This window comes from Columba livia, chromosome 9 (genome assembly GCF_036013475.1).
Source record: "Columba livia isolate bColLiv1 breed racing homer chromosome 9, bColLiv1.pat.W.v2, whole genome shotgun sequence".
NCBI lineage: Eukaryota > Metazoa > Chordata > Aves > Columbiformes > Columbidae > Columba > Columba livia.
This window is the reverse complement of record NC_088610.1, coordinates 3,583,210-3,607,589: the sequence shown is the minus strand read 5'-3', so window position 1 is coordinate 3,607,589 and position 24,380 is coordinate 3,583,210. Positions and strand designations below refer to the sequence as shown.

Below are 24,380 nucleotides of genomic sequence, written 5' to 3'. Positions count from 1 at the left end.
CCTTGCATACAACCTTAAGAGCATCACTAACACTCAACTATTCTTTGCTTGATCTAACTCCCATTGAAACCAATAGAAGGGTTATGAGGCTTATTTGCTTATTCTGCTTTAATTAAATGCAATTAATGAGGGTGAATCATCTGTATCTTGTTACCTATAACAACTGATTGCTTCTGCATGCCATTTGCCACATCCCTCTGCTGGCAGCACTGTAGAGATCCAGCATTGATTTCCTTAATTCCCAGTAAGTACAATCAAATTATAAATAAACCTGTATATGAAGTTAAAAAAGTGCTTTTCTATAGTTGTTCTAATAGGCTGTGGTTCTTACAGGCATAAGATCTGGTGCCATATACATGCTACATAGGACTCAGCAAGTATAAGTCGAGTTGGAAAATTACTATAAACTGTTAGATTACACAAAGCAAAAACTAAGCCTGAAAAATAGCCATTTGTATAAGTAATAGAAAACTAAATTCAGCAATAAGATGTATTGTGGTTTATTTTGCTGTTGTTGTTTTGTGGTTTTTGGTTGTTTGTTGTGTCTTAACTCTGAGCACTTTTGCTCGGATTAGAGAACTAGAAAAATCTAATTGAAACAATTGTATAGTTAGTTCCATTTAATAGCTGTTATACAGTCAAATGTACATTAAGAAGAAAAATGTTAATTGCTGGTGTGCTGAATATACTGTACGGGTAACATTTAATTGCAAAAAAGATATCATTTTGAATGAACATTATTTTCCTATCTTTCTAAAATGGTTCTGCCAACAAAATAATAAGCAAAATGTAAGCAAAACTGGAGTTCAAAGACCTAATTTCTAATTCAGAGAGGCATTAAGCATATGCTTAACTTTGACCAAATGTGTAAAGCTATTAACTTCTAGGACCATAAAGAAGTGCTTAAAGTTAAATGGGTGCTTAGGTTATTATTCACCCGGAGTTGCCTTCTTGAATCTTATCCCCCTACCAGTATTAACGCTCTCTTTATCAGCCGGTATCACTGAGATCAATGGTACTGATTACCCAAAAAACACCCCCAAAAGCGATATTGACTGTGAAAAGGAGGCAGATCATGATTCTAATGTGAATATATGAGTTTACTACTGTAGTGAACTATTTTTTTTAGTCACTATTAAATGTAAGCAGTGAAAAACACGGGATAGCTACCTATTTACTGTGCCTGATAGTTGAAGGCAGGCAGCTTAAATATTTGTGCCTGTAGTTAATTGTGAATGTAAATGACAAATTGCATTTAAAAATCAGGACTGGCAGGATGTAAGATACTCCAGAGTAATAGTGCTTTAACTTTTTCACAAGAGTAAATGTATGGAAAATCCAGCCTTAAAAGAATAATTTTCAGTCCAAAAACTTCTCTATAAACATGGATCGGGAAGAATGCTATCATAGCTACTCATGATGGGCCACTAGTCTGTACCAGTCTTGAAATAATACAGTAGAAAATGTTTGCTATTTTCGCTTATTCTTTACTAATTGAAGGAGATGTTTTATTTGAGTAAATTGTGTGCTCTCTAGGGATCCCAAAATCAGACCTTGGATTTTGTCTTATGTTGTGCTTTAATTTCCCCCACACCACACACCAAAGTCTTCCCATTGACTTTCATTTGTTTTGCACAAGTCCAGAATCAATTCCAGCTTATCAGTATCAGATAAACCATGTTGTGTTGGGGGAACTGAAAAGTCAGGATAAACTGTTACAATTTTAGCAGGTTTTGAGACGTGTAGTTATTTCAGTCAAGTACACTCTTTTGGCATTAAATTATTCCTTAGCGCTTAGGAATTTTAGTTAAAAATTTCCCATAGATATATCAGTTATGTAGAGTTGCCTTTCTTTGTTTTCAAAACCAAACTAGACTATACCTAACATCAAAGCATTGTCTCTAAAAATAGGTGCTCTTCCTCCATCGCAAAATAAGGATATTGCCTGGATTTTGTGGACTTCTTGTTCTCGGTAATTGTTTCAGTGATGGTTTCAGTCTGTGCTTGAAGTATAGGTAAACAGCTCAAAAGTCAAAAAGGAGTATAAATGTAAAATGCCATCTTAAATTTTGCATTACATACATTGCCCCACGTGGATTTATATTTATATTAAAAGTCAGATTGCCTGATTCTTTCTTCTCTCTCTTGAGCTCAGCCTTATTTGCCATATGGCCAGTCCTCCCTTCCTCTTTGTTTTTCCAATGAACAAAGTGTTTAAAAAACCCAACCCAAACCAAACAAAAAGGCAGCGACGTAAAAATGACAAACACTCAGGATCGTAGCAAGAGGGATGCCAAGCAGCAGCTGTCCTGCTCAGCCCGACTCTCCCACGTCCATCTGCAACATCAACCATCTGCAGAGGGAAAGAAACTGTAGAAAACAGACCTGCAGAAACAAGGACTGTGTTTGCGAAGGAGTAACACCCCGATTTTCCAGCACAAACAACAGGTTTTGAATGTCATCACCCGCAGAGAGGAGGAGTATTGCCCTTTCTTACCATTCTGGTGCCATAGGGTGTTTTCTATATACTATAGGGTGAGGAAACTTCTAGCAAGGATTGAGCTGCCTCATCCTGGGTCGCATACCATGTACTAATCTAACCAGAGGACCGTAAAAATCAAATAAAAGATTCTATAGGGTGAAAGTCCTTTAAAACTAGGTTTCTTGAAGAGGAAAATATCCCTGAAAGCTTCAGCAAGTTGTACAAGTTCTGAAATGGAGCTATTTAGTTGATGGCATGCAGATAGTGTTCCCTTGTCCTTTGCATTTCCAAACTCCTATGAAATCTGTAGCCAGGGCTGAAACCTGATATAATCTATAACTTTTTTGCAAGAATAAATATTCGCTTGGAGTCCAGGAAAATCTGCATAATCAAACTCAGGATAATTTGCTTGGATGCCGGCAAAGCAGCTTGAATTGAAGTTTCTTACACACTTTGGAAAAGGCTTTTGAAAAGATTAGAAAAAAACCCCACATTTTGCCTCAAACGAATCTTGGTATGGATTGCCTAGTTATCCAGAATTATACCGAGCACTTGAAACCTCCTGTGAAGTATTTGTACTATTCATTTTCACTGAAGTCTTTATTATAGCAGACATTCAAGGTTTTAACAGAATTGACTTTAACTGAAATTTATTTGCCATTCTTTCCTTACACAAACAGTTCTTAAATTAAACAAACATGTTTCTTACAGTTAAGTTTCAGCCCAAATGCTTTTTCCTTAGTGAAAACCCCTTGCAATGCAGTTGTACTACTCACTTAAGGGAAGTTATTCATGTGAGTAATGGCAGTAGGTCTAAGCCCATAATCCTAAATAAAAGGTTAACTCTTGCAACAAATTATGGAGTGTCTGTTTGACTAGTTTTGCTTTTCTAAAGCTTTTTCCAGAGATATATTTACTTTGAATATGCATACACGATACAACTTCTCTTTTACTTGAAGTTTTATTTATACAAGAATGAGACGTGAATATTTGGAAGCAGGCACATGTTTCTGAGACATCTCTCTTTCAGGTTGTAGACGATTCACAGGAATGAAATTTTTTGATGTCTTGCCAGAATACAAAATGCTGGGTCCTTACATGGTGCAAATAGAAGGAGCTGTTTTCTTCAGTACACATTTATAGCAGTGGTCTGGCTTCTATTTCTTCTGTAGATACCGTTTCCCCAACTGTCTTCGTTTTGAACAGTTTTTACTTAACTAAAAAAAAAAACAGCTGTAATACCTGTCACTGGGCAGAGAGAACTTTGGAATTACAGAAATTTGGGTATCAAAAAAGTCTGATGATGTTTGAGCTAAGTGAGTGAGGTCTTTATATAAAAGGACTGTAAATACTTTAGAGAGGGCCTTACTTCAGCAAAGTTTGCTTTTAAATGCTGTTTTGGGGAGATGATAGACTATTTTGCTGGCTTGCATCGTAGCACCTTTGTAACACACATCTCATGTGGTCCAAGTGTTACAATCATGATTTAAATATCATTACATTCATTATTAAAATATAATGTCATTTGTTACCTGACGAAGTAATGATAACTCATGAATAAAGTATCCTGGCGAGCTATGGAAAAAAGATACCACCACAATGATAACTAATTCCTATACAATAAAAAAATAGCAGTAAATAGAAAATGTTATTAAGCATATATTTTATTCCTTACGTACATTAATATTTTATTTCCCAGCTAAAACATGAGGCAAATAAGTATTCCAATTACAGATGAAAGGGAATGCATGCATCCCTTCAAATCTCTACAGCAATGGGTTTGCCAATGCTTATAATAAACAAAAGGTTTTTATCTTAGGGAATTGAAGATTAAATCTGATATATAACTGTGAAATAAATAACAGAAGCATCTTATCACAGCTTACAGGAGAAGGTCTTAACTGCTGTCTGGATAGGATTAATAGAAAGGAGTTATTTAGACTATCAGTGGATAAGAAGAGAAGATTATATATTCAAACTGTAAGACTGTAATTTAGCATTATATTCTTTTTTAGTCTCGAATTAGTCACAAAACTTCAGCGAGTACAATGGAATGTGTTTGTATTTTCACTTTAATCTTAAAGGAGATATGTTCAAATGTATCTGGGTACATATGTATCTTCCACACATCTTTTTAATCTATTCTCCTCAGTGGTAAGATTTATATGGAGTATTCAGCCTTGACAGCATCTATTTCTTCCAGAAATGATTGTGTTGAGATTAGGTTCCTCTGTCTCCATGCCCGTCTACATATTTTCTTATTATGCATTGTTTTTTTCCCTTTGTGGCTTTTTATCTGTAAGTAATTTTCTCATCAGAAATGCGTATACCCCTCTAAAAGAAAACACATGCCTTTCTATAATGCACCAATGCTACTGCTGGTCTTATCTGGAAAGTGAAATAATTCAGTTTATCTTTTTGTTGCTGAATATCTTGTTTCACAGCCTGAATTTCTCTTTTTAAATATTAATAAATTCTCAAATACAGTAGGTAAGAAAGATCCTCCTGTTGTAGATGGCAACAAATGCCATAATTATTTTCCATCGTGGGAATAAATAATCAAGTTAGAATTTGCCTAGGATATTAATTCAATCTAGGAAGCATGACATATTCATCCTACTGCTGAAAAAAGCCATATTTATTTATGGTAGTTTGTTAGAATTGGATTCAGACATGACGGTAAACATCCGAAGAATAGAACAATACTTATTTCTATGGTTTTGATTTTTAAATTAGACTAGTACAGTGAGTGATGTGTGACAAGAACTCAATTGTCAGAACTGCACAAGAGAATAACTTTTAATCATTCTCAGTTATTTTTATACCTCTTAGTTTCTTTAAATAAAGCATAAAAATTAAGCACTTTGTGCATTTATGTTTCTACATTTAGTTCTGCAAAGGATAGAAGAGAGAAAAAAAAATCACAGTAGTGAGTAGAATGGGCTGTTTCACTCCCAACCAAATGGCCATTTTTGTAGAAAGATGAAATTAGGAGATGTTTCAGAATTTCTGCCAAGTGTGCTATTGGCACTGGTTTATTTGAGGACCAGTAACTCCCTTTCCAAGTTCTTCAGGAAGATTCAAAGAATCTGCACTGTTTGCTGGTGTAAAACAAAAAGAAACCGCAACACAAGCCTCCTTGTATCTTGTGAGCTGCGATTCCTGCCTTTATTCTAATACCGGCATTAGCATTATGATAGGCTATTTATGCTTATAGGCATATAAGCTTAGATAATATGTACCTGGAGATAAATTTGGCTGTGTGTTGCATAATGCTGTAAGAGCTGCAGTATGGAGGCTGAGGAATAATTGAAGATAAAATCCTCAGCGGTGAAATACCTTATGATTCTGCAGGTGCACAGAGCATAATAATACAGTCTGGAGACAAATTTACAGTATGGGGAAATTAGATGCCACCTGATTTTTGACTGCATACCTGTGCATAGTAAATAATCATGAATGCTGAAATATTTGGTATGCTTTATGAATATATAAATATGCATTAGCATTTGGTATGCAGGAAGGGTATGTGTCGATGGAAGGCTTACTCAGAGAAGGGCTATGAATATGCAGCAGCTGAACTTTACTCCTCTGCTGAAGTTTGTAGTTCAGCGTTTTTATTTTTACATTTTCTATTGTGAAAAAGCAGCTGGCTACAGTATCAGCAATTGCCTTCAAAGCCTCTTGCCCTGGATTTCATAGCAGGGCACGGACGAGGCTGGATCCTCTCCCTGCTTAACAGACCAAGGCTGCACGATGCTGGTGTATCGCAGTGCTGTGCACCGTGCTCCTTCCTCAGCGGCCTGAAGCTCCTCTCTGTGCCAGAATTTACTGCTTGAGAAGCACCTTATAGTCCCTTTTTTTTGCCACCCCTGCTGGCCTGTACTCCTCTACTCTGCATCACGCAGCAGGGGTCATAAATATTTTGCTCTACGCAAAATAGCTTCGTGTTACTACCACCTATATAGAAATGATGGATATATTACATAGATAAGCAGAAATAAAACAAATTAGGAAAGGAGACACATTCCAAGACAGCTGTATCTCTGGATTTACTTTGGGGAGTTCCTTTGATGATTTTTTTCTGGGCTGGAAGTGCAGTTGTCAGGACCTGATAGCACCTGTCCCATATCACAGCAAGGATGGGGAATCCGCCAGGGACTGGTGGGAACGGGGGGAATTTGCTTTGCAGTTATTCCTGGATAAGTCACAGATCCTAGTGGAGGGTCCCAGTATTTTGTCTTTATTTGTCAGCTGTGAATGAATAAGAAAACTGGGATCTGAATGACAGCAGGTGATAAAGAGAAAGATTGATTTACAGAGCACTAATTGTTCAAGGTTTACTGAAGTTTACGCAGTTCTTATGGTATCTCTGGTATCTCAGGAGTAAATTTCTGCTTAAGGAGACACAAATGATTCAATCTTTACATCCTTTTCTTATCAGCAGGGGCAAGAGAACTTCATTTTCATTGTCTTTGGTGGGACACCACCACTTACTCTCTCTCCTGCTCGCCAAGACCTGCTTGTCTCAAAAGAATAGAGTGGTTTTTTTTTTTAATCCACTTGAAGACAGTATTTAAATGCTAAGTAGACACCTAATTGCACATAAATAGCATTATTTTATGTTCTAGCCATTACGTTTAAATGGTGTGCACATCATTAGAGAAGTTAATACAATATAAATAATGCAATTATTTGGCAAGCAGTTGAGTAAACAAAAGTATGAGTTACGTTGCACCAAGAGGTTTCTGTGTATTCTGGGAAACAAAAATGTGTCAAATACTTTTGGCCTTATATTTTCTTCAAGATGACTTTTAACTCAGTGTCATTTATCACTATTAATGTAAGTTTTAAATAGGTAAAGGTTTTGTTTGTAGTCTTCATGTACAAAAACACTTCACAATCAAATACAAAAATAAAGGGCCATGTGTTCAAATAAGTATTTCTTTGCCAGGCAAAAGTCATATCTGAAGTAGATGTCCCATTTTACCTCACTGTGACATTTGCAGGTGTCTTATAAGAGCCAATTAAAATGAAATCCAAACTGGAGCTTTACTCCCATGTGCTCCGTCATCTGAGAAAACAACTAAGTCAAATCATTCAAAGTATTTAGGAACTCATCATTATTGAGAACTATCAGAAGTTCTAATGGTATGCTATGCTTAAATAATTTTAATTACTGTTTTAATAACTATAAAGGGTACTGGTCATAAATTAAACTCATTAGATGTTCCAAGGAGAGTATGAAATTTTATTCTCCCCTTCTACATAACTAATTCAAATGTATTTTACATTTTTGGGTTTTGAATAAGTAGTTGTAAAAGAAAAAAAAAGCCTATAAAGTATAGGCATATAACTTAATAATTTTAGTAATCAAGTTCAGTTTTGTTCCTTTTCACATGAAAAATGACAAACTCTAAACCACTCAGTTTTCCAACTAGATTTTTTTAAATATATCAATATCAACAGGAAGAATGGCAAAGCCTTAAATTACAGAATCAGCACGGTATTTCCATTCCTCACATACTTGTCGTCTTTCATATTTGAGACGCTGATGTTGAACAAACCTCCAAAAAAGAGCGAGATATTGCATTAAAAAGTTGTTCCAGTGTCACCTTGTATATGTAATTTCTAAAAACCACTTTTATCAGGAGGAGGGACTTTGGGCAGCTGGTTGTGCTACAACAGGAGATGAATAACTGGGGTTTAAATAGCGAATAGTGAGGAAAAAAGGAGAGACCTGAAAGAACTGGATGGGTTTAATGAGGTCATTAAACCTAAGGGGCTGGGCAAGTCGTCTAAAACTTTTAAGTGCGTGAATCTTTGTTTAGTCACATAAGTCAAATGTTCTCATTTCCAAACCTGTTTCGATGGAAATTAAACATTCAGCATTTCTAACAATTCTGTCAAACTGCAGACAGATACGGATTAGCTAATACCCCTGTATTTTAATAGCCTGTGAAAATAGCCTTTCATTTGGATATGAACCTAACTCAAATTTCATTTTGAGTATTAATTAAATCAGTATGAGTATTAAAAAAAAGGTGATTATACTTAATAAATGGCAACAGCTATAGAAATATGATATGAAATAAGTGATCCTATGTTTTAAATTTGTTTAGTTTATGTGAAATTGTGGCTTAAACTTACTGAAAATAACCAGGATTTAGGAAATATTAATATTATTTTGGTTTAGCTTTTATCTTGGCTGGTTTTTTAACAATATTTCCTCACTTTAACAAGAGAGTCAACACAGAAAGAAGTCCATTAGTCATCAAATAGAGAAAATACCAGGAACCTTGATCTTCTGGGATAGATTGTGGCTATGTGTGACATTTAGATATTTTTATTTTTGAAATTACCTCCAGAAATACCTAATGCAGATACTAACAATTAGTGATAATGATTATGTAGTTTAAATTTCAGCATTTCTTTGTCTCTCTTTCTCTGTTGCTGTTGTTTCCCAGTGAATATTCTTTACTCAGATTAGCCGCACATTTCTGTTGCTGGGATTTTTTTTAATGTAAGGAATTACAGGTGATGACTCAGAATTAGCTGTTAGAATTAATTCTATCAGGAATATATTCGTTGGTTTGTTCTCGGGTAGTAATTTATCACATTTGAGTATAATATATTGTTAATTCTCCAAATACTGGCAAAACAGCTCTCTGAGATACATTTATGCACATTTGAACAGACCAATTTGTATTTCTTGCACATTCTGGGGTTCTGTGGCTGATGTAGAAAGGCAGACACTGAAGTCTGAAAAAGCTTGCTGTATAATTAAGTGATAATAGTACTATCGCGCTGTTTTATGAGGCTGTAACACAGTCCCCAAATGAATAAACCATGAAGCCGGAGGCTGCGTGGTTTATTCCAATGAGGGAACTGGCTCATTGCCAGGACCGTTGCTGCAACCACACCGTTAAATTAGTATGCTATCAATGTTTAATTAAATAAAATTTGGTGTGGATTCTTGCACACGGTATGGAAAATAATGTTTTAGTTCGAGAATTAAGAGAAGGTGCCAACAGAGGCGTGGGGGGGTTGATGCTCTCGAGGCATGAGCTGGAATGCTGACAGGTGAAATGTTCTATTCAATACACCAGCCTGGGAAATCAGAGGGGATTTTCGAGGTGCGAAAGGTACTGAGATGAGAAACACCGTATATTGTATCAGTGTAGTGAGATACTGACGTTATCCACAGCGCTACTATCTCTTCTGAATTTTAGAGCTAGGGGATTAAGGCTGAAAAAAGCTAAATGAGTTGTACAGTGAGAAGCTGATGTTTTGGTCCCTGCTCCAGCTGTGATCGCTGTCGTGCTTCTCTGTAAAAGACAGATGGAAAGATTTTTTTGGGAGATACACATCCCTAAAAGACTTAGAAATATTTGGAAATTTATCTGTGAAGCCCAGCAAGACCCAGGTAAGTACTAGCAGGGCACTGCTGTGCATCCTGAGGCAAATCTCCATGACATCCAATCCTGACAGCTCTGCCGAGATTTCCAGATAAAGGTATTAATTTAATTTAAATATTTGAATGCAGATACCTCCTTGTGCTAGCAACTGGATGGAGGCCACAAATTCAGTTTCTAAATGGCCAAATAGCTGTCAAACTGCCATGGGTTTGGTCAAAAGCCAGTTTTCCAACAACGGTCTAGAAATGAAAGTCTGTGGGTGTGTGGTTATTGATCCCCTTAGACCTCTCACTGCACCTCACCTCTGTTGAGATGTACTCGGAGAATAAAAGTGGTAGAATAGCAGCAAACAGCTTCTTCGGGAGATTAAATAAAGCAATAAAAATGCTATTCCTGCCACAGAAACCACTCTGGACTTTCATTTCCAATGCAAGCATCAATAAATATTTGTAAGCTACATGGATCAAATGTCTTGCATCACATCAGCTAGAAATGCTGCAAAAATGAAAGATTATGGTATGCAACAAAATCAATACCCTACAGTAAAGTGTGGAAAATCAAATTTAAATAACAATAGAAACCTAGAATAATAACAATAAAAATAAAAAAGTAAACTTCTGTGTTCCTTTAACCATGTGCTTCAGATGACCAGGTTCTGCATTCTGCTTTGAAGCTTTAAGGCTGTGAATCATTCACAAGTGGAACACAAAATTAGCAACCAACACAACTGATTAAGACATTTAGTTGGAATGTTTTAGTAGAAAACTCCGCATTTTTTAATTATGAAGTTAACATGAGGCTGCTGTTTTGAAGTGTTAATTGAAAACAGGACCAACTATTTCCTAACTAGTCCTATTAAAAACTTTTCTCATTGAACTGTAGTAAACAAACAAAAAGATTAAGATCAAGATTTGGTCAAGGCCTTAGAGTAAAATTGAAAATAATTATAGGTTTCTCCATTTAAAAAAACCCCACTTTGTTCAATGGGTACACAGTATCAGAAAGGAGCTACATATTGTTATTTTAGTATATGCATCTGCTCATATCTCTCATATTTATGCCTGAATTTATTTATTGCACACACTGTGACACAATATAGTGTAGCTGAATGCTATCCTATATTCCCAAAATGTCAATAAGACAAAAAAAATCAATACTGAAACACACAGCAAAAAGCAGGTGCAGAGAGGAACTGGTGCTTTCAATGGCAGTCCCCTTCTAGTTCCTTACACTTATTTTCAAGCAGTGTATTTTCATTAAATCAAATTTCCATAGTAGACAACAGGAATGTAATAGTGGCAGCTGGATGAGAATTATCTTGAAGGACCACTAGCTAATTACTAACAAAATGTGGGGTTTTTTAATATGTGCTACAGATAGATTGATTGAAAAATCCGGGTATATGTTTCGTCATTTTCTTTCCCTTTGTCCTTCAAGAGAACTATTGAGGCTGAAGAAGCGCTGAGACCACACCTTGAGTCACATCATCTCTTCCGGAGGCCTTGTGCCACTTTCTGTTGGGTAGTAACTGCATCAATGAAGTGAAGAGCAAACAGAAAAGACATTCAATTCTGAAGTGGATTAGGCTGTTCTAACATGACAAAATATCTTGGGTGGCTGCTGCCAGACGGCTCCAGCAGCACACTCAAAGGAATTTGTAATACAGACCAAGAACCTAATTTTCACTGTGTTTCAACTTAATGGTTCCACCACTCTCCTGGCACAGTCAATCAGCTAATATAATGAAGGCATAAAAACAGTTGCTCCATTTTATAAAATTATTATATATATATATATATTTTCAACAGAGAAAATGAGAGATCAAAGACCAGGGCTGGTTGGTTGGGTTTGGTGTTTTGTTTTGTTCTGCTCTTGTGTAGTTAAGCCTACTCATTCTGGCCTTTTTAGTTGAGATAATCAGTATTTTTTCCTCGATGCATTTTGTCCAGTTTTCTACCTTTTCTCTTTTACTTAATTGGAACCAAAATAGTTTGGATTGCTGAACTGAATGTAAGTAATTTTTGTCAATTCAGCATTACTGTTGCCATGCGGCCATGCCGAGAGATGTTAGAGTTCAAGTATCTCATCCTTCAAGTTCTCTCTCTTGGCCAAGAAAATCTCTATCATTTTGTAGCTTCCTAAAATATTTTTTGCTTAGCTGTTGTTTTGAGATATGTGCAGCCTAGAAGCTGATAGAAAAAGCTAAGGTGTAAATATATTCCTGTTGGCACCCATGGATTCATTGAAATGGAAGTGATTTATGCAAGAGCATTGCATTCTGACCAATATTTGTGTCAGAAACTAGGAGCAAAAGTAATTTAAAAGCAGGTGCTGTATATTTGTTTGTTTTACAATGTCTTTTTATCATTAGACTTATTTATATTCTGTATAACATTTCTGATGAACAGAATAGAGAAGTGCAATATAACAGGTAATACCTCCCCCTGCCGCCAACTTTGAACAAACCAGATTCACAGAAGTAAAATAATTGTGTCTGTGGAAGGAGAGGAGGATGAGGATTGAAATTCACTTTTCTAGGGCTGTTTAGAACACCACCAAGAAAGAAAAAGTCACTTTGATATCTCGTGTCTGAAACTTTAAATATCTAACAAGCTCTACATGTAATACCCCAAACCTGGGATCCTCCCGTCTTGAACTTTGTAGAATTATAGCATCAGAGAATAGTTTGGGTTGGAAGGGACCTCCAAAGGTCAGCTAGTCCAACTTCCCTGCAATGAGCAGGGACATCTTCAACATCATTGACACCTGAGTGGCCACACAATACAAATAATTCCTCAACGAGGGCTGTAGGATGCAGATGCTGCATCCCAGTGACTCCTGTGCATCCCAACCCCCAGTGTCCGCATATGGCCCAAACATTTTGAAGCCTACAGCTTCCTGCTTGGATGTGTGCCTAGAATGTCCCTATGAGCAAACCTGGCTAAGCTTGGACAAAAAAAGAGTGGATAATTGAAAAACAAGTATAATTTTTGCCTGTATTGGATGTAGTAACAAAAATATGTATTACTGTGTTGAAAGGAAGATGATGGACAGAAGTTAGGAGTGAGTGTGGATAATCTTAACCTCTGGCTGTTACAATTCAAAAACAGAAATTTCAAGTGGCCACTGAAGAAGAAACAGTAAGTAATAACCTGGTTGTGCTGGTCCTGAGTCACAGCAGTGGAGAGAGCGTTGTGCTCTCAAGTGGTCCTTTTTGCAGAAGAGCAATCAGACGGTGCTGCCGCACTTTGTTTTGCTAAGAGCCAGAATTCATCCTGCTGTGCGGTGTAGCTTGATCCTTGGCAGAGAAGCATTCAGCTGAGCTTGTTACACAGCGTTCGAGTGGCTTTTCCAGCACATACACGATAAATGCAGCAGAGCGAGCAAGTGCTGTACAAGGTAACGCGCGGCTGTAAACAAAAAACTTCATTTCAGTGAGAAGCTGAGCCAAGGTACCATTTTTTTGGAGTGAGTTAGGCATGTTTCAGCTGGTGGGTTGTGTCAAGTGGAATTCGGACCAAAATTATAATATCTGTAGAGATGGAGGTAGAAAATTGTGAAAAGTCTTAAAGCTGTTGCCACAGTACTGTTGTTTGTTGGAGAAATTCAGGCTGGAACAAGCATTTTCAGCACAAAAAGGCCAAACATTGATGTAGCCATTTTTTGGTGATATGAACAAAATTTGTCATAATCGTAATGTTATTTCAGTGTATTACAGGAAAGCCTAATGTATATTACAGTTTAGGAGTTTCAGTACCATTATACTGCAGGTATCAAAACCAGTCGCATGATTCCTTTTATTTTAGAGCAAATATACCTGAAAGTGTAGTTATTCATCCAGGCTTCTGGTTTTAAATAAGAAAAATATATGTGCCTTTAAATTACAGTGATAAAATAAATTGAAAGTACTTCTTGTCTTGCAAATTTCAAAGTGAAGTTGTAAAGTAATAGGAGTTATGCTCCTTCCCAAAAATATTCATAGAGTCTGCATTTTTAATTCCCAGAGCATATCTCTGGCTGTTGCTGGAGCTATAGAGAGAAGTATGTACAGGAATATCTAATAGAAGAGATACTACGTTTGAGTAAGACTGAAGAGAGAGAGATGGATGGTAGAGATTAAAGCCTGAATGTCTCTTTGGCATAACCATAGCAGAGGCTCAAAATTATGCACAGGGCAGGTGTCAGTTCAGAAATGGCAGATGGCATTTTTGGTGCATCAGCATCATTAGTTAGCAGGAGACCTTGAAAGGCAAAAATTTGGGGACAGGAACGGCCTTACAAAATCAGCTCTCCTTTGAAATAACTGTGCCAGGAACACGTTCACTTCTGCAACTGAGGAATCCACAGGACAGAAAAGATGTAAGAAAAGATGGTGTTACCTTCTGCAGAGACTCCTTTGTGAACTCCTCTGACAGGTCACCTTGACCCGAATATTTGCTGAGGCTAATTGGTATGGAGCTGGAGCTACCACGCTTTAGCCCAAGTTCTGTCAATACATCACTGCAGAGCGAGGAGCGAGTTCTGCCTTCTCTGTGCTTCTTCCCAGGTATCCAAGCAAATAAAGAAATATTTAACTATTATAGGAATTAAGAAGAATATGTACAAAATGCTTAGAAAATTAATAATGTTATTAATGATTATTGTTTCAGTAGAAGCATATACTTCAGCAAATTCAGAGAAACCCATGAAGAGGCAGAAGGGCTGAATTCATTTTATATTCTTTTTCTATTAGAGGTGTTTTGGAAAAGCTGTACTCCAGGTCTCTTTGTTGGAAATGTGATCTCTTTAGAGCATATAGGATAAGATTCACCTGGAGATGAAAACATACATAACAGCATGCTTCAGCTCACCCTTTGGCCATTTTGCTCCTTCTCACCCCACCCAACAAAGTAAAAAGAGATCTGGAAAAAAAAAAGCTGATTTTGTTTACATTCAAATTCATGAACAAATGGTTTGGCCTTTAATCTCATAAAGTCACAATGTTTGCTTGAAAGGACAGCTCCTCACACACAGAACAGGCTGGTTTAAAAAGTTCAGTAGTTAGGAAGGCAACAGGACCCTTTTTTGAAGTAAGAAAGATGGACCAAAGAGGTAGGTTTGTACAGCTCTGAGTCCACTATTTTTTTCCTCTCTTTTTATCTCTCTTTATTTCTCTCTCCAACACTATAATATTTTTTTCAGAAAACTGATTTAACAACATATCTGGCAATGAAACTGATGACATTTTCATGCTCACCTTTGTATATTGTTGCTATCATATAGTATATTCTCAGCATTGTCTGTGGGCTCATTTATTTCCTAATTTATTTGGAGAACAGAAAAACTGCAAATATTAAAGGTAAAATTAAAGTAAAAATGAAAACTGGGCTGAAAGACGTTATCTTTGGCTTGGTGATGCTAGCAGATAGACAAGATAAAATGTCAGATTAATAATACCATACTTCAAAGGGCAGCAACTTATTTGAGGGGTTAGGAAGCAAAGTCCATTCTTTTTTCTCATAGTTTGTGAGGAAAAAACAAAAGAAACAGATTTACTGGGAGCACATGTAGCATTTTTCCACATTGCCTGGGAAATGGAGACACCCGAAGAGGGGGAAGAATGGGCTGACACATTGGACATCGCTTCAGGTGGACACAGGTCCCAGGGATGCCACAGAGGTCTGGTTTTAGAGGTGCATAACACCACACTCTAAGTGTTATGAAGGAAAAAGCTCGATTGCATCCAGGAACAGGTGGTTAACACCTCTCAAAATAGCACCACTTCAGTGTTGAATTTCACGTCTGAAACAACTGGCTCACTGTGTTAATAAATGGATAAACCGGTGTGATTGCAGAGGCTGCATCCCCAGGACACACTTAGTACGAGGCCAAGGCCCTTTGTTTTCATCACGCAGTGTGCCATTTTAGATACCAGGCCTAATTGGGGATTGACTGGCGGCATTAACGATAAAACAATATTCCAAGCTGAGCTCATGACTTGCAATAACTGAATACCATTTGTGGGATAGCTCTGGGAATCTCCAGTGTGAACACAAAGTCCTGTAGTTTTCTCATTTAATTAAATTTAAATCTATGGGGACCGACAGTGCACATCTCGGGCTTATGCTTTATTTTACTTGTTCTTTGCAGCTTAATGTCACTATAAAGTAGTTTTAAATCAACGTACAGTCTTAACTGGAAATGAAGCTGACACCTAATTACCTTTAAATAAGGATTTTTACTAATTGCAACACTTAGTATAAGAAAAATATCTAAGATGACATGTAGTAATAAACCACTGAACAGTAGCACGGAGTTCAAAGACACTTTATCATTTTCTCTTATGGGTCACTTGCAGTTGTGGTTGCCTGCAATTTTTTACTGGAAAGGTTCACTTTCACTTGGTTTTAATGTTGCAAAACAAATTGTTAAGGGGAATTTCCTACATCATGCTGAAACTTGGCCTTCGGGGGTGATCATCTGGCTTCTAAAATACCTCAGACTTCTGTAAGTTAAAGGGGAAACTCTTCTCAGTGCTGTTTTATGAGCAGAAACCACTTCTAGGCATTGGAATGAGTTGTAAATATAGATATGGATACAGATATAACTATATCAATAAAAACATACCCACAGCGGGTGATTCAATACTTCTTCGAGCCAGTTTCAGCTGAACTGTGTTCCTGACCAGAACTCACGTAACTCTACAAAATTAGTCAAGTTGCATTAATGCAACATTGATCAGAAATAGTGTTAATTGCTAAATCTAGGACAGTATAAATTTGTATTTCTGGGCATGGGAAGCTAGCATGGAGTTGTTTCATGTAATACAATCATTTTTAATGTAGTGAAACCCTCCAAAAGAATTCTCCCAAATCCAAATTTGGCTCCATAACAAGCTTCTAAAATCCCAGTATGCACATAGACACTTGTTAGAAATCAAGACAAGATGCTAACACATCTGACAGTTCATTTCCACTCTCCATGCCGTCCCCTCTCTCACCTCCTATTTACTAATTACACTGCTCATGATCAAAACAAACTCTCCACTGCAGCACTTGATTAGGACTTTTCCTGCCCTAGTAATTTCCCATTGGCAGACCTACTGTGGTAAGAAGCACGAAAAACAACAAGGGGCTATTCCTGGTTCCCCTGATCACCTGAAAATTGTGGGAAACTCCTGATGGGAGTCAAAGAGAGATATAGAATATTGAACATGGAGGGGGGCAACCGAGAATAAAGGTGGTGAACAAGAACAAAGAGCAGCAAAACCTGGGAAGAGAAGAAGTAAGTGGAGAGGAAAAGTGGAAATTTACGGCTGATGAAAGAAGGGAGGGGTGGTAGAGATAAAGATGAAATGGAGAGAGGGAGAAAGGAGGCAGCAATGTTGCTTTGCAGAGGTATAATTAACAAACACTTAAAAAGAAGAGAAAATATCTGCAGATATACAAGGTAGAACAGACCTTTATAAGGTCTAATTAGAGGCAACTGGAGCAGCAAGTTATTTAGCCACTGCAATACACACTTCCACAAAAACTAGGATTTATTCCTGATTTTCAGCGTTCTTATTTGTTTAGCAAATAGCTATGATCTGTCTGCCAATTCACGTCACCCTTCACCGCAGGTTCACAGACAAGATAACAGCTTTCCACTTCGGTTTCCTCGTGTTAAATTGTCAGCAAAGAGCACATCCTCCCCTCTTCCCAGCCTCCTGTCAAGTCATGCATTACTTCGTTCTTTTTTCCACCTCCCCCCCCCAGTGCGTTATAGGCTGGTAGCTCAAGTATTAAATGGAGAAGCAGCAATCTGGTTATAAACAAGATAAAGGGAAGGATTAAACTTTTTTTTTTCCCCTATATCTCAGGCACTACTTTAACTTGTAAAGGGGAGATTGGACTCCCCCTTCTTTCTCCATCTACTTAGGAATAACCACCTCATTTTGAAGAATACGCACAAAATAATGGCAATTCATCCATTAAAAAGGATTAGACACCGTATTTAATGACTATATTTGCTAGAGAGTAGTGAGAATCATATCAGTTGAAGGTGGGAGAATATGGTGGAAAATTAATAAATTACATTATAATAAAAGTTAATGTCAAAGAGCAAACAAAGACCTTACAAGCTAAGGAGTGCTTGAACTGAGTGCTTTTGTGGGCAATGTTGCTGTTCTTTCAATAAAGATTTTCTATTTTTCGCATAAAATATAAACCTATGTCACAACAGAAACACAATGATGCACATCTGACATAAAACAAGCTCTTCCTCTATGGGCTAACTGCTTCTCAAATATTACTTAGCATCAAATAACACAACATCAGAATTTGATACCTGCCTACAGAGAGATTCACCTTGTCTCTGCTCTCCCAGCTGATTAATACACATATACAGCCTGACCATCACTCTGCACTGTCCATTTTATCCTCTAAAAGCAGCCACGGTTAGGTAACAGCACATATTTGATACCTGATCATCACAAAAACATGAGAACACTTATCTAGTGAAATTCCCAACAAAGATAGTGTCAAGCTAATAATATCTAGATGGTAACAATGCAGTTTGTTCTGTGTGAACATGTTCTTCTACGATGCATCCAATATTAAGAATAAATCATTCTAATCATGTAAAAACAAACAAAACCTGCTCCAGGACACCATTTATAAAAAAGTTTGGTCCAAAATAGTACAACACGAAGATGGCATAAGGTACTGACGTTTGCAGTTCTACTCTGACTCTCTTGGGAAAGACTAATATACTGACATTGTTGCCCATAATTCACACATTTTCGACAGCAGTAGAAATGAATGGACTCTGTAAGGAGTTTTAGGATTTACAAAAATATAGTTTTGTCAGCCTTCTTTGGAGGCTTAGATAAGATATTTTATGAAGAAAATCATAAGATACTTAAATACAGAGAAAAATTACTTGATCAGATCTATTTCTTTCTTTAATTTCAGAATTAGGATTTTTTTTTTAGGTAGTGTATTTAGGGCATCTTACCTCTCGTCCTTTCTCTCCTGTGTGCCGTTATCTTTCATGAGGATGATCTGCCACAGCAACCTCTTCTTCAGACCTTCCCTCGAAGTTCAATGCATTGTAGGGCTAGTTCAGAAAAAGTGTTTATCCTCTGTCTTTTCTAAAAGGGAGTCCAAGAGACAATCCAATTATTAGAAGTATATAATGAGTGTATGCTGATGTCTGAAGACTTGCATTTTTGAACAGTATTCATATCAGGGACAACCAAGTTTTCTATGAAGAACAAAATATAATTTTAAAAACAGAGGTTAAAAAATAATTAGGTCATTCTTAGAAGGCAGCTGATGGTATTTAGCATCAACCTTGACCACCTTCTCATTTCCATCTTACAGGCCTGTTAGGGAGCCGGCATATGTTGGAGCTGACGAAAAAGAAGGTTAATACCCAAGAATAATGGCTGGAGATGGCTTGGAAAGCAAGTAAAATGATACATAATGCTATGAATAATGTACATACCAAATTCCACCCACTGGGCTGAAAATGCAGGTGACTTCAGAAGACTCGAAAAGTGCAGTTGAACATTTTGCTGCAAATTGAACATTTACTTTTAAACTAGGTACTAGTTTGGAGATACAGAAACTATGTTTGCTGCCTCAAAAATATAATGGGTTTCCACTGCATCCAGATTTTGCTGTGTCTTCTGAACTGAACAGTATGATAGACATGTTTGTCATTTTCTTTTTCTAGGGCAAGAAAACAGCAATAAAAAACATTGCTACTTTTCCTATTATATCAAATTCAAGGTTTCATAACATCAGTTTGAAATAATAAAAAACAAATCTAGCACCCAAGCACCAAAGCCAAATATGAACATGTTATATTACTTTCAAAAACATTCTCCTTATAAACCGTTGCCAATTAAATCTCAATATATTTGTTAATTTAAGAAACAAGAAAATATTGTTGCACATTGCTTATATGTGTGTATACACATTTCTTCTCTTAAAAGTTGATTTGTAATTACTGTGAGTTTTATAGCAATTTGGAGGTAAGATACAGTGGCAACTTTGTACGTCTTTGTATAAACCTTTTTTCAGGTGCAGCATCTGTTGCTGTAGCTGAGCTTTAAGTACATACATATTTTCAGGTAATGTTTTCTCATCCGTAGCAAGGCTTAATTTGTTTTCATGTTCCAGATCTCTCGCATTATTTAAAATATCAGATGATTGCATAGCTAATCTTGCAGTTAACAACTGGCCTTCCTACCCTTTGTGAACGCAAAAGCTGCATTTCCATTCTTGCAAAAAGCCTCCCGCTAATCTCATCCGAACTTCTCAATGATGCTGTGGAGAAGTTGTGCTGCTTGTTTGGTCTCTTGCACAGAATGTCTTAAAATAAATAAAAAAATAAGGTAATAGGACCTTACAATCCGACCATTAACATTTAATAGCCTTTAAAATGTGTTTTCCTTCCTACAGAGAATGTAAAACTCTATTCTGTAATGAACAACTAAGGAAGCGTAATGAAGATACAAGAAAAGAAGGAGTTTCCAGAGATGGTACCTACATCAGAGATCTACTCAATTCAACATCTAATTGCTAATTCAACATCTAATTGCTCAGTATCACGTTATGTACTTGTGTGCAAAATACTGCAGTCAGTTCAAATGGCTTTCGCAAGGGCTTCTTAATGGCACAGTTCCATTCCTAGCAGTCTCACTAAATCTAATTATTACAGATGCCATCTGGAACACCAAACAGATATGAGCAGCCTCCCACCACCCACAAGATGTTCAGCTGCTTTCTGAGCAGTCCCAGGACCTTTTTCTGGACACCACTGGGTGCCTGTGAGGCCACCAATGCAACCAGCCAACATGGCAAATATATCAACTTATTATTACCTGTCCAAGATGGTACGAGGCAAAACTCCCCTTAGTCCTTCCTCTGTGGGGTCTGGAGGGGGGTGTCACCTCCATGACATGGTGCGTGACCCACCACAGCTATCAAATGAAACTTTAATAAGCACTATTTTCTCTCCATTATCATGGGTAGAGTATCATGTCCCCATAAAAAATTGCAGAGTAAGATCCAGGTTCACACTGGTCAGCCAATTTATATTATAAATTAGATATGCTAAAACATTTTAAAACTTAGGATGGCTTGGATAGTTTTGGGTCTGTTTCAAGGAGAATTATGCAACCCCCTGCAAGCAGGCAACATTCCTAGGTGCTGTGTTACACCTTCCAAATATTAGAAAGCATTTAAGAGGAGCACAAACCATAAGCGTTACAGGTAAAGGAAGGCAAAAAAATGTTCACAATTTGCTGAGCATCAGTATGTTTAGATATATCTGGTAGTCTCTGTGTAGCAATTTATGCTACAGCAACCGCAGCATATAAACTGGTTTTGTATCCAATTTAAAAACATGAATGTTCCATCCTTACCCTAGAGCTTAAAGACAATTTACAGAAGTAGGGCAGTATGAAGTATTGCTACAATAAACCGTTGTTTTACTTCCCTTTTATAGCAAAAATTAGGGGAACACTGCAACTATTGTCAAGTCTTAAAATATGTTTGCAATAAAATAGAAGCCAGTGGGTTTCTTTAATTTCAAAGGTTTTCTTCATTATTCAAAGGCCTCTTTAAATCTTTCATAGATTCAGATGCAATTTTTTTAAAAGAAACACGTAATCCTTTGGGAATTAATGTAAGTCTCTTGCTACTGCAAAAAAATGGGCATTGATGTTCCTTCTGTATTTTTCTCATGGAAGGAGAAGGCATTTTAACCCTTCAAACAGTTTCTTATTGGTTCTCTTACACTGGCAGAAGTTTGAATAGATTATAAATTCTTCTAGAATCAAGGAAGAAACACCTTATATGTGGTCATCATGAATTAATTTGAAATCTATCCTGGTGGGTAGGCATTTACTGTTGGCTCAAACAAGAGTTCTACATTCTGTTTCATAGAAAGTTACCATCTCTTTCATCATATAAAATTTCTTTTTTAAAGAGTGACCATCCAGGATACACTGAGTTTGTATAGCCAATAACAATCACTTTCACTGTTGTTTTCAGTGAATAAAAAGAATTAACTAAATGTTGAATAATACATAAATATGCTGAGTTACCATCTTTTCCTTACCTCCCCTCCATGAGAGAAAGACTGATCAGGTCTAAAACGTTCAGGATATACTTTTTAAATTATCAATAAACAGCTCTTCACTGCCTGATTAGTCCCTCTGAAAGCAACAGAAATACCAGAGGATTAGTGTACAGGACTGAGACTGGCAAAGTTCAAATCCTTAGACCCTTTGGGGAGCAGCACAGCAGGTTTAACAAGCCTGGATTTGATGGCTTGGACACATCACAGACACAGGTGATGTCTGTAGGTGGAAAGAAATCTCCCTTATTGGCATTAAAATCTGTGTGTGCAATTACAAATTCATCTCCTGCTTCTTATGTGATGATGAGGAATGGAGAGAAGGTATTTTCAAGCTGTGTAAACTAAAATAATGGAGGGACTTATGAATCTAAGAGTGGATTTAGTCAGGAGAACTCTGTAACTTCCTCAGCTCACATGGGAGTCACCCTGCAAAGAGTCAAGGGGATAGATGTCTCTTCCATAGTCTGCAAACCCTGAGCCAAATGGTCCTTAGACAAAGAAGCAATTCCGACCTACTTTTTGGCAAGCACAAGTGCTCCACACATATAATCAGAAAACATGGAACAGCTGTTGATGTCCTTGCGTGAAGCACTTGAAAGAATGAGCTGTAAACAGAGAAATGAAAAGGAGAGAAGAGAGGAAAAAAACAGTATAGGAGTTGACAGATATTTGGATTTTAGTGAAGCATTTGACACTGTGTCATGAAATCTTAACTGAAAAATTAATTCAAGTCAGCTTGGCTGGAGACAATTGTGTGTGGATTGAATATTGGCTAAAAGACAAATGAAAAAATTTATCATGAACAGCTGTGTAACAAGATGGTTGGAAATGTCCAGTGGGGTGATTGTTAGTCTGGGTTTACTTTGTATCTTCATTAATGATTTAGAAAAAGATACATAAATAAGATCTTAATGAAATGCACAGATTAGGCTCATTCTAGATTTGAAATGCCAATAAGGACAGTGAAATAAAAAGGGAAGGATAAGAAACATGGATGAAGCATGGCCAAAAAAGATTCATCAATAGAGTACAAATATTTTCTTGCAAACAAAAACCATACAGCCAATCAGAAGATGAACCATTAGAATAAGCAATGTAGGAAACTGAACAGTGGTGATGGATAAGAGTGGAGGATGTTACAAGAATTATTAAAAAATATAAGAATTATAAAAATAATTATTAAAAAATATTAAAAATAAATATTAAAAAATAAAATGCAAGTTTAAGATCCAGTGCTCTTTGTATCCAATGGAAGTTCAGCCATGGACTTTAAAGGATTTTGGACATGGATGGCTGTCACAAGACAAGGATTTTCTGCAACCTTGTCATGGCCATTGCATGCAACTATGATTAATGCTCTCCCAGAAATATGTTAAATTGGAAGGAAATCAGAGAAGAGACAGAATAAAAAAAATGAAGTTTTTTTTGAGAACTGAAGTAGGAAGAAAAATGAGGAAAATTAAGCTGTTATAATTTGGCCAAATAGTGAATAAGCAGAAACACAATAACAGCTTCCAAGTGTCTGATGACATAAGCTCATAGAAAGGATAATAATTATTCACTTTGTTATATGAAAGTACAATTTTAACAGGTAAGGGATTTTAACAGGTAAGGGATGAAAGACATTTGATATAAATATCAGGAAATGCAGCATATTAAACTGTTGAATAATAGAAGAGTTGGAAGTCATATGGTTTTGGATTTTTAAAAATCAAATTGAGTGCCAGCTATTGAAATGCAGAGAGTAAGCTTTTCTATTCCCCGCGATGCTATGAAATATATCTGTCTTAAAACGACTCATAACTTCTTCCAGCCTCTTCCTGTGCAGGTTCCATATGTTTTCAAGCAGGAGATGCAGAAATAGCATAGGATAAATTGTTCTCAATAATGAATAAATGCTCTTCATATCTTTTCATCACGAAATCTTCTCTTCTACTTTCACCCCTCTCTGATTAAGATTACAGTCTTTTCTCAAATCTAGTATTCGTGCCAATATCTTAAAACTGCTTTGCTCTGCTTGGAGGCAAACAAGGCTTTACTGTGATAGAAAATGGGGATCTTTGCAGCAATAACCCAAAGTTTTGTTAGTAATTTTTTACTATGATTTGTCTTAAGTTACTCTATCTTCTACTGGAAATAATGTCTACAGGTGATACAATAATAAGACTTATTTTCAGAGATTTTTCTTCTCTAGCCATATTATTTTCTTTTTTTATGTTTTGTTTTTAAAATTATTGATAACACTAAAGACCATTAGTATATTGGTTCATTTGCACGTGTCCACTCATTCACATAGCAACAAATTCAACTCAAAAATATTAAGCAAAGAGAAAATGCAAGAAGCTGACTTTTATTCCATAAGATGG

At 36.6% G+C, this 24,380-nt stretch overlaps 1 protein-coding gene and 1 long non-coding RNA gene across 4 annotated transcripts in view; one reads left to right on the top strand and one right to left on the bottom strand.

Moving 5' to 3' along the window:
- Positions 1-160: 160 nt before the first annotated feature.
- Positions 161-24,380, top strand: part of BCHE (butyrylcholinesterase) — a 79,810-nt gene continuing 55,590 nt past the window's right edge. Inside the window, exon 1 of the mRNA XM_065073480.1 lies at positions 161-244. Within this exon, the coding sequence (XP_064929552.1) occupies positions 178-244 (67 nt within the window). The 5' untranslated portion in view covers positions 161-177. The remainder of the gene's footprint in view (positions 245-24,380) is intronic.
- The window catches only part of LOC102095601 (uncharacterized), a 36,083-nt gene continuing 12,849 nt past the window's right edge, over positions 1,147-24,380 (bottom strand). For 2 of the 3 annotated variants that reach the window (XR_010474601.1, XR_010474603.1), the window contains 3 exons: positions 18,877-19,012; positions 14,280-14,474; positions 1,147-13,310 (listed from right to left, as the gene is read on the bottom strand). This is a non-coding gene — a long non-coding RNA (uncharacterized LOC102095601). Of the gene's footprint in view, positions 13,311-14,279; positions 14,475-18,876; positions 19,013-19,368; positions 19,439-21,993; positions 22,091-24,380 lie in introns of all 3 variants that reach the window. The other variant, XR_010474602.1, reaches the window with a different exon arrangement.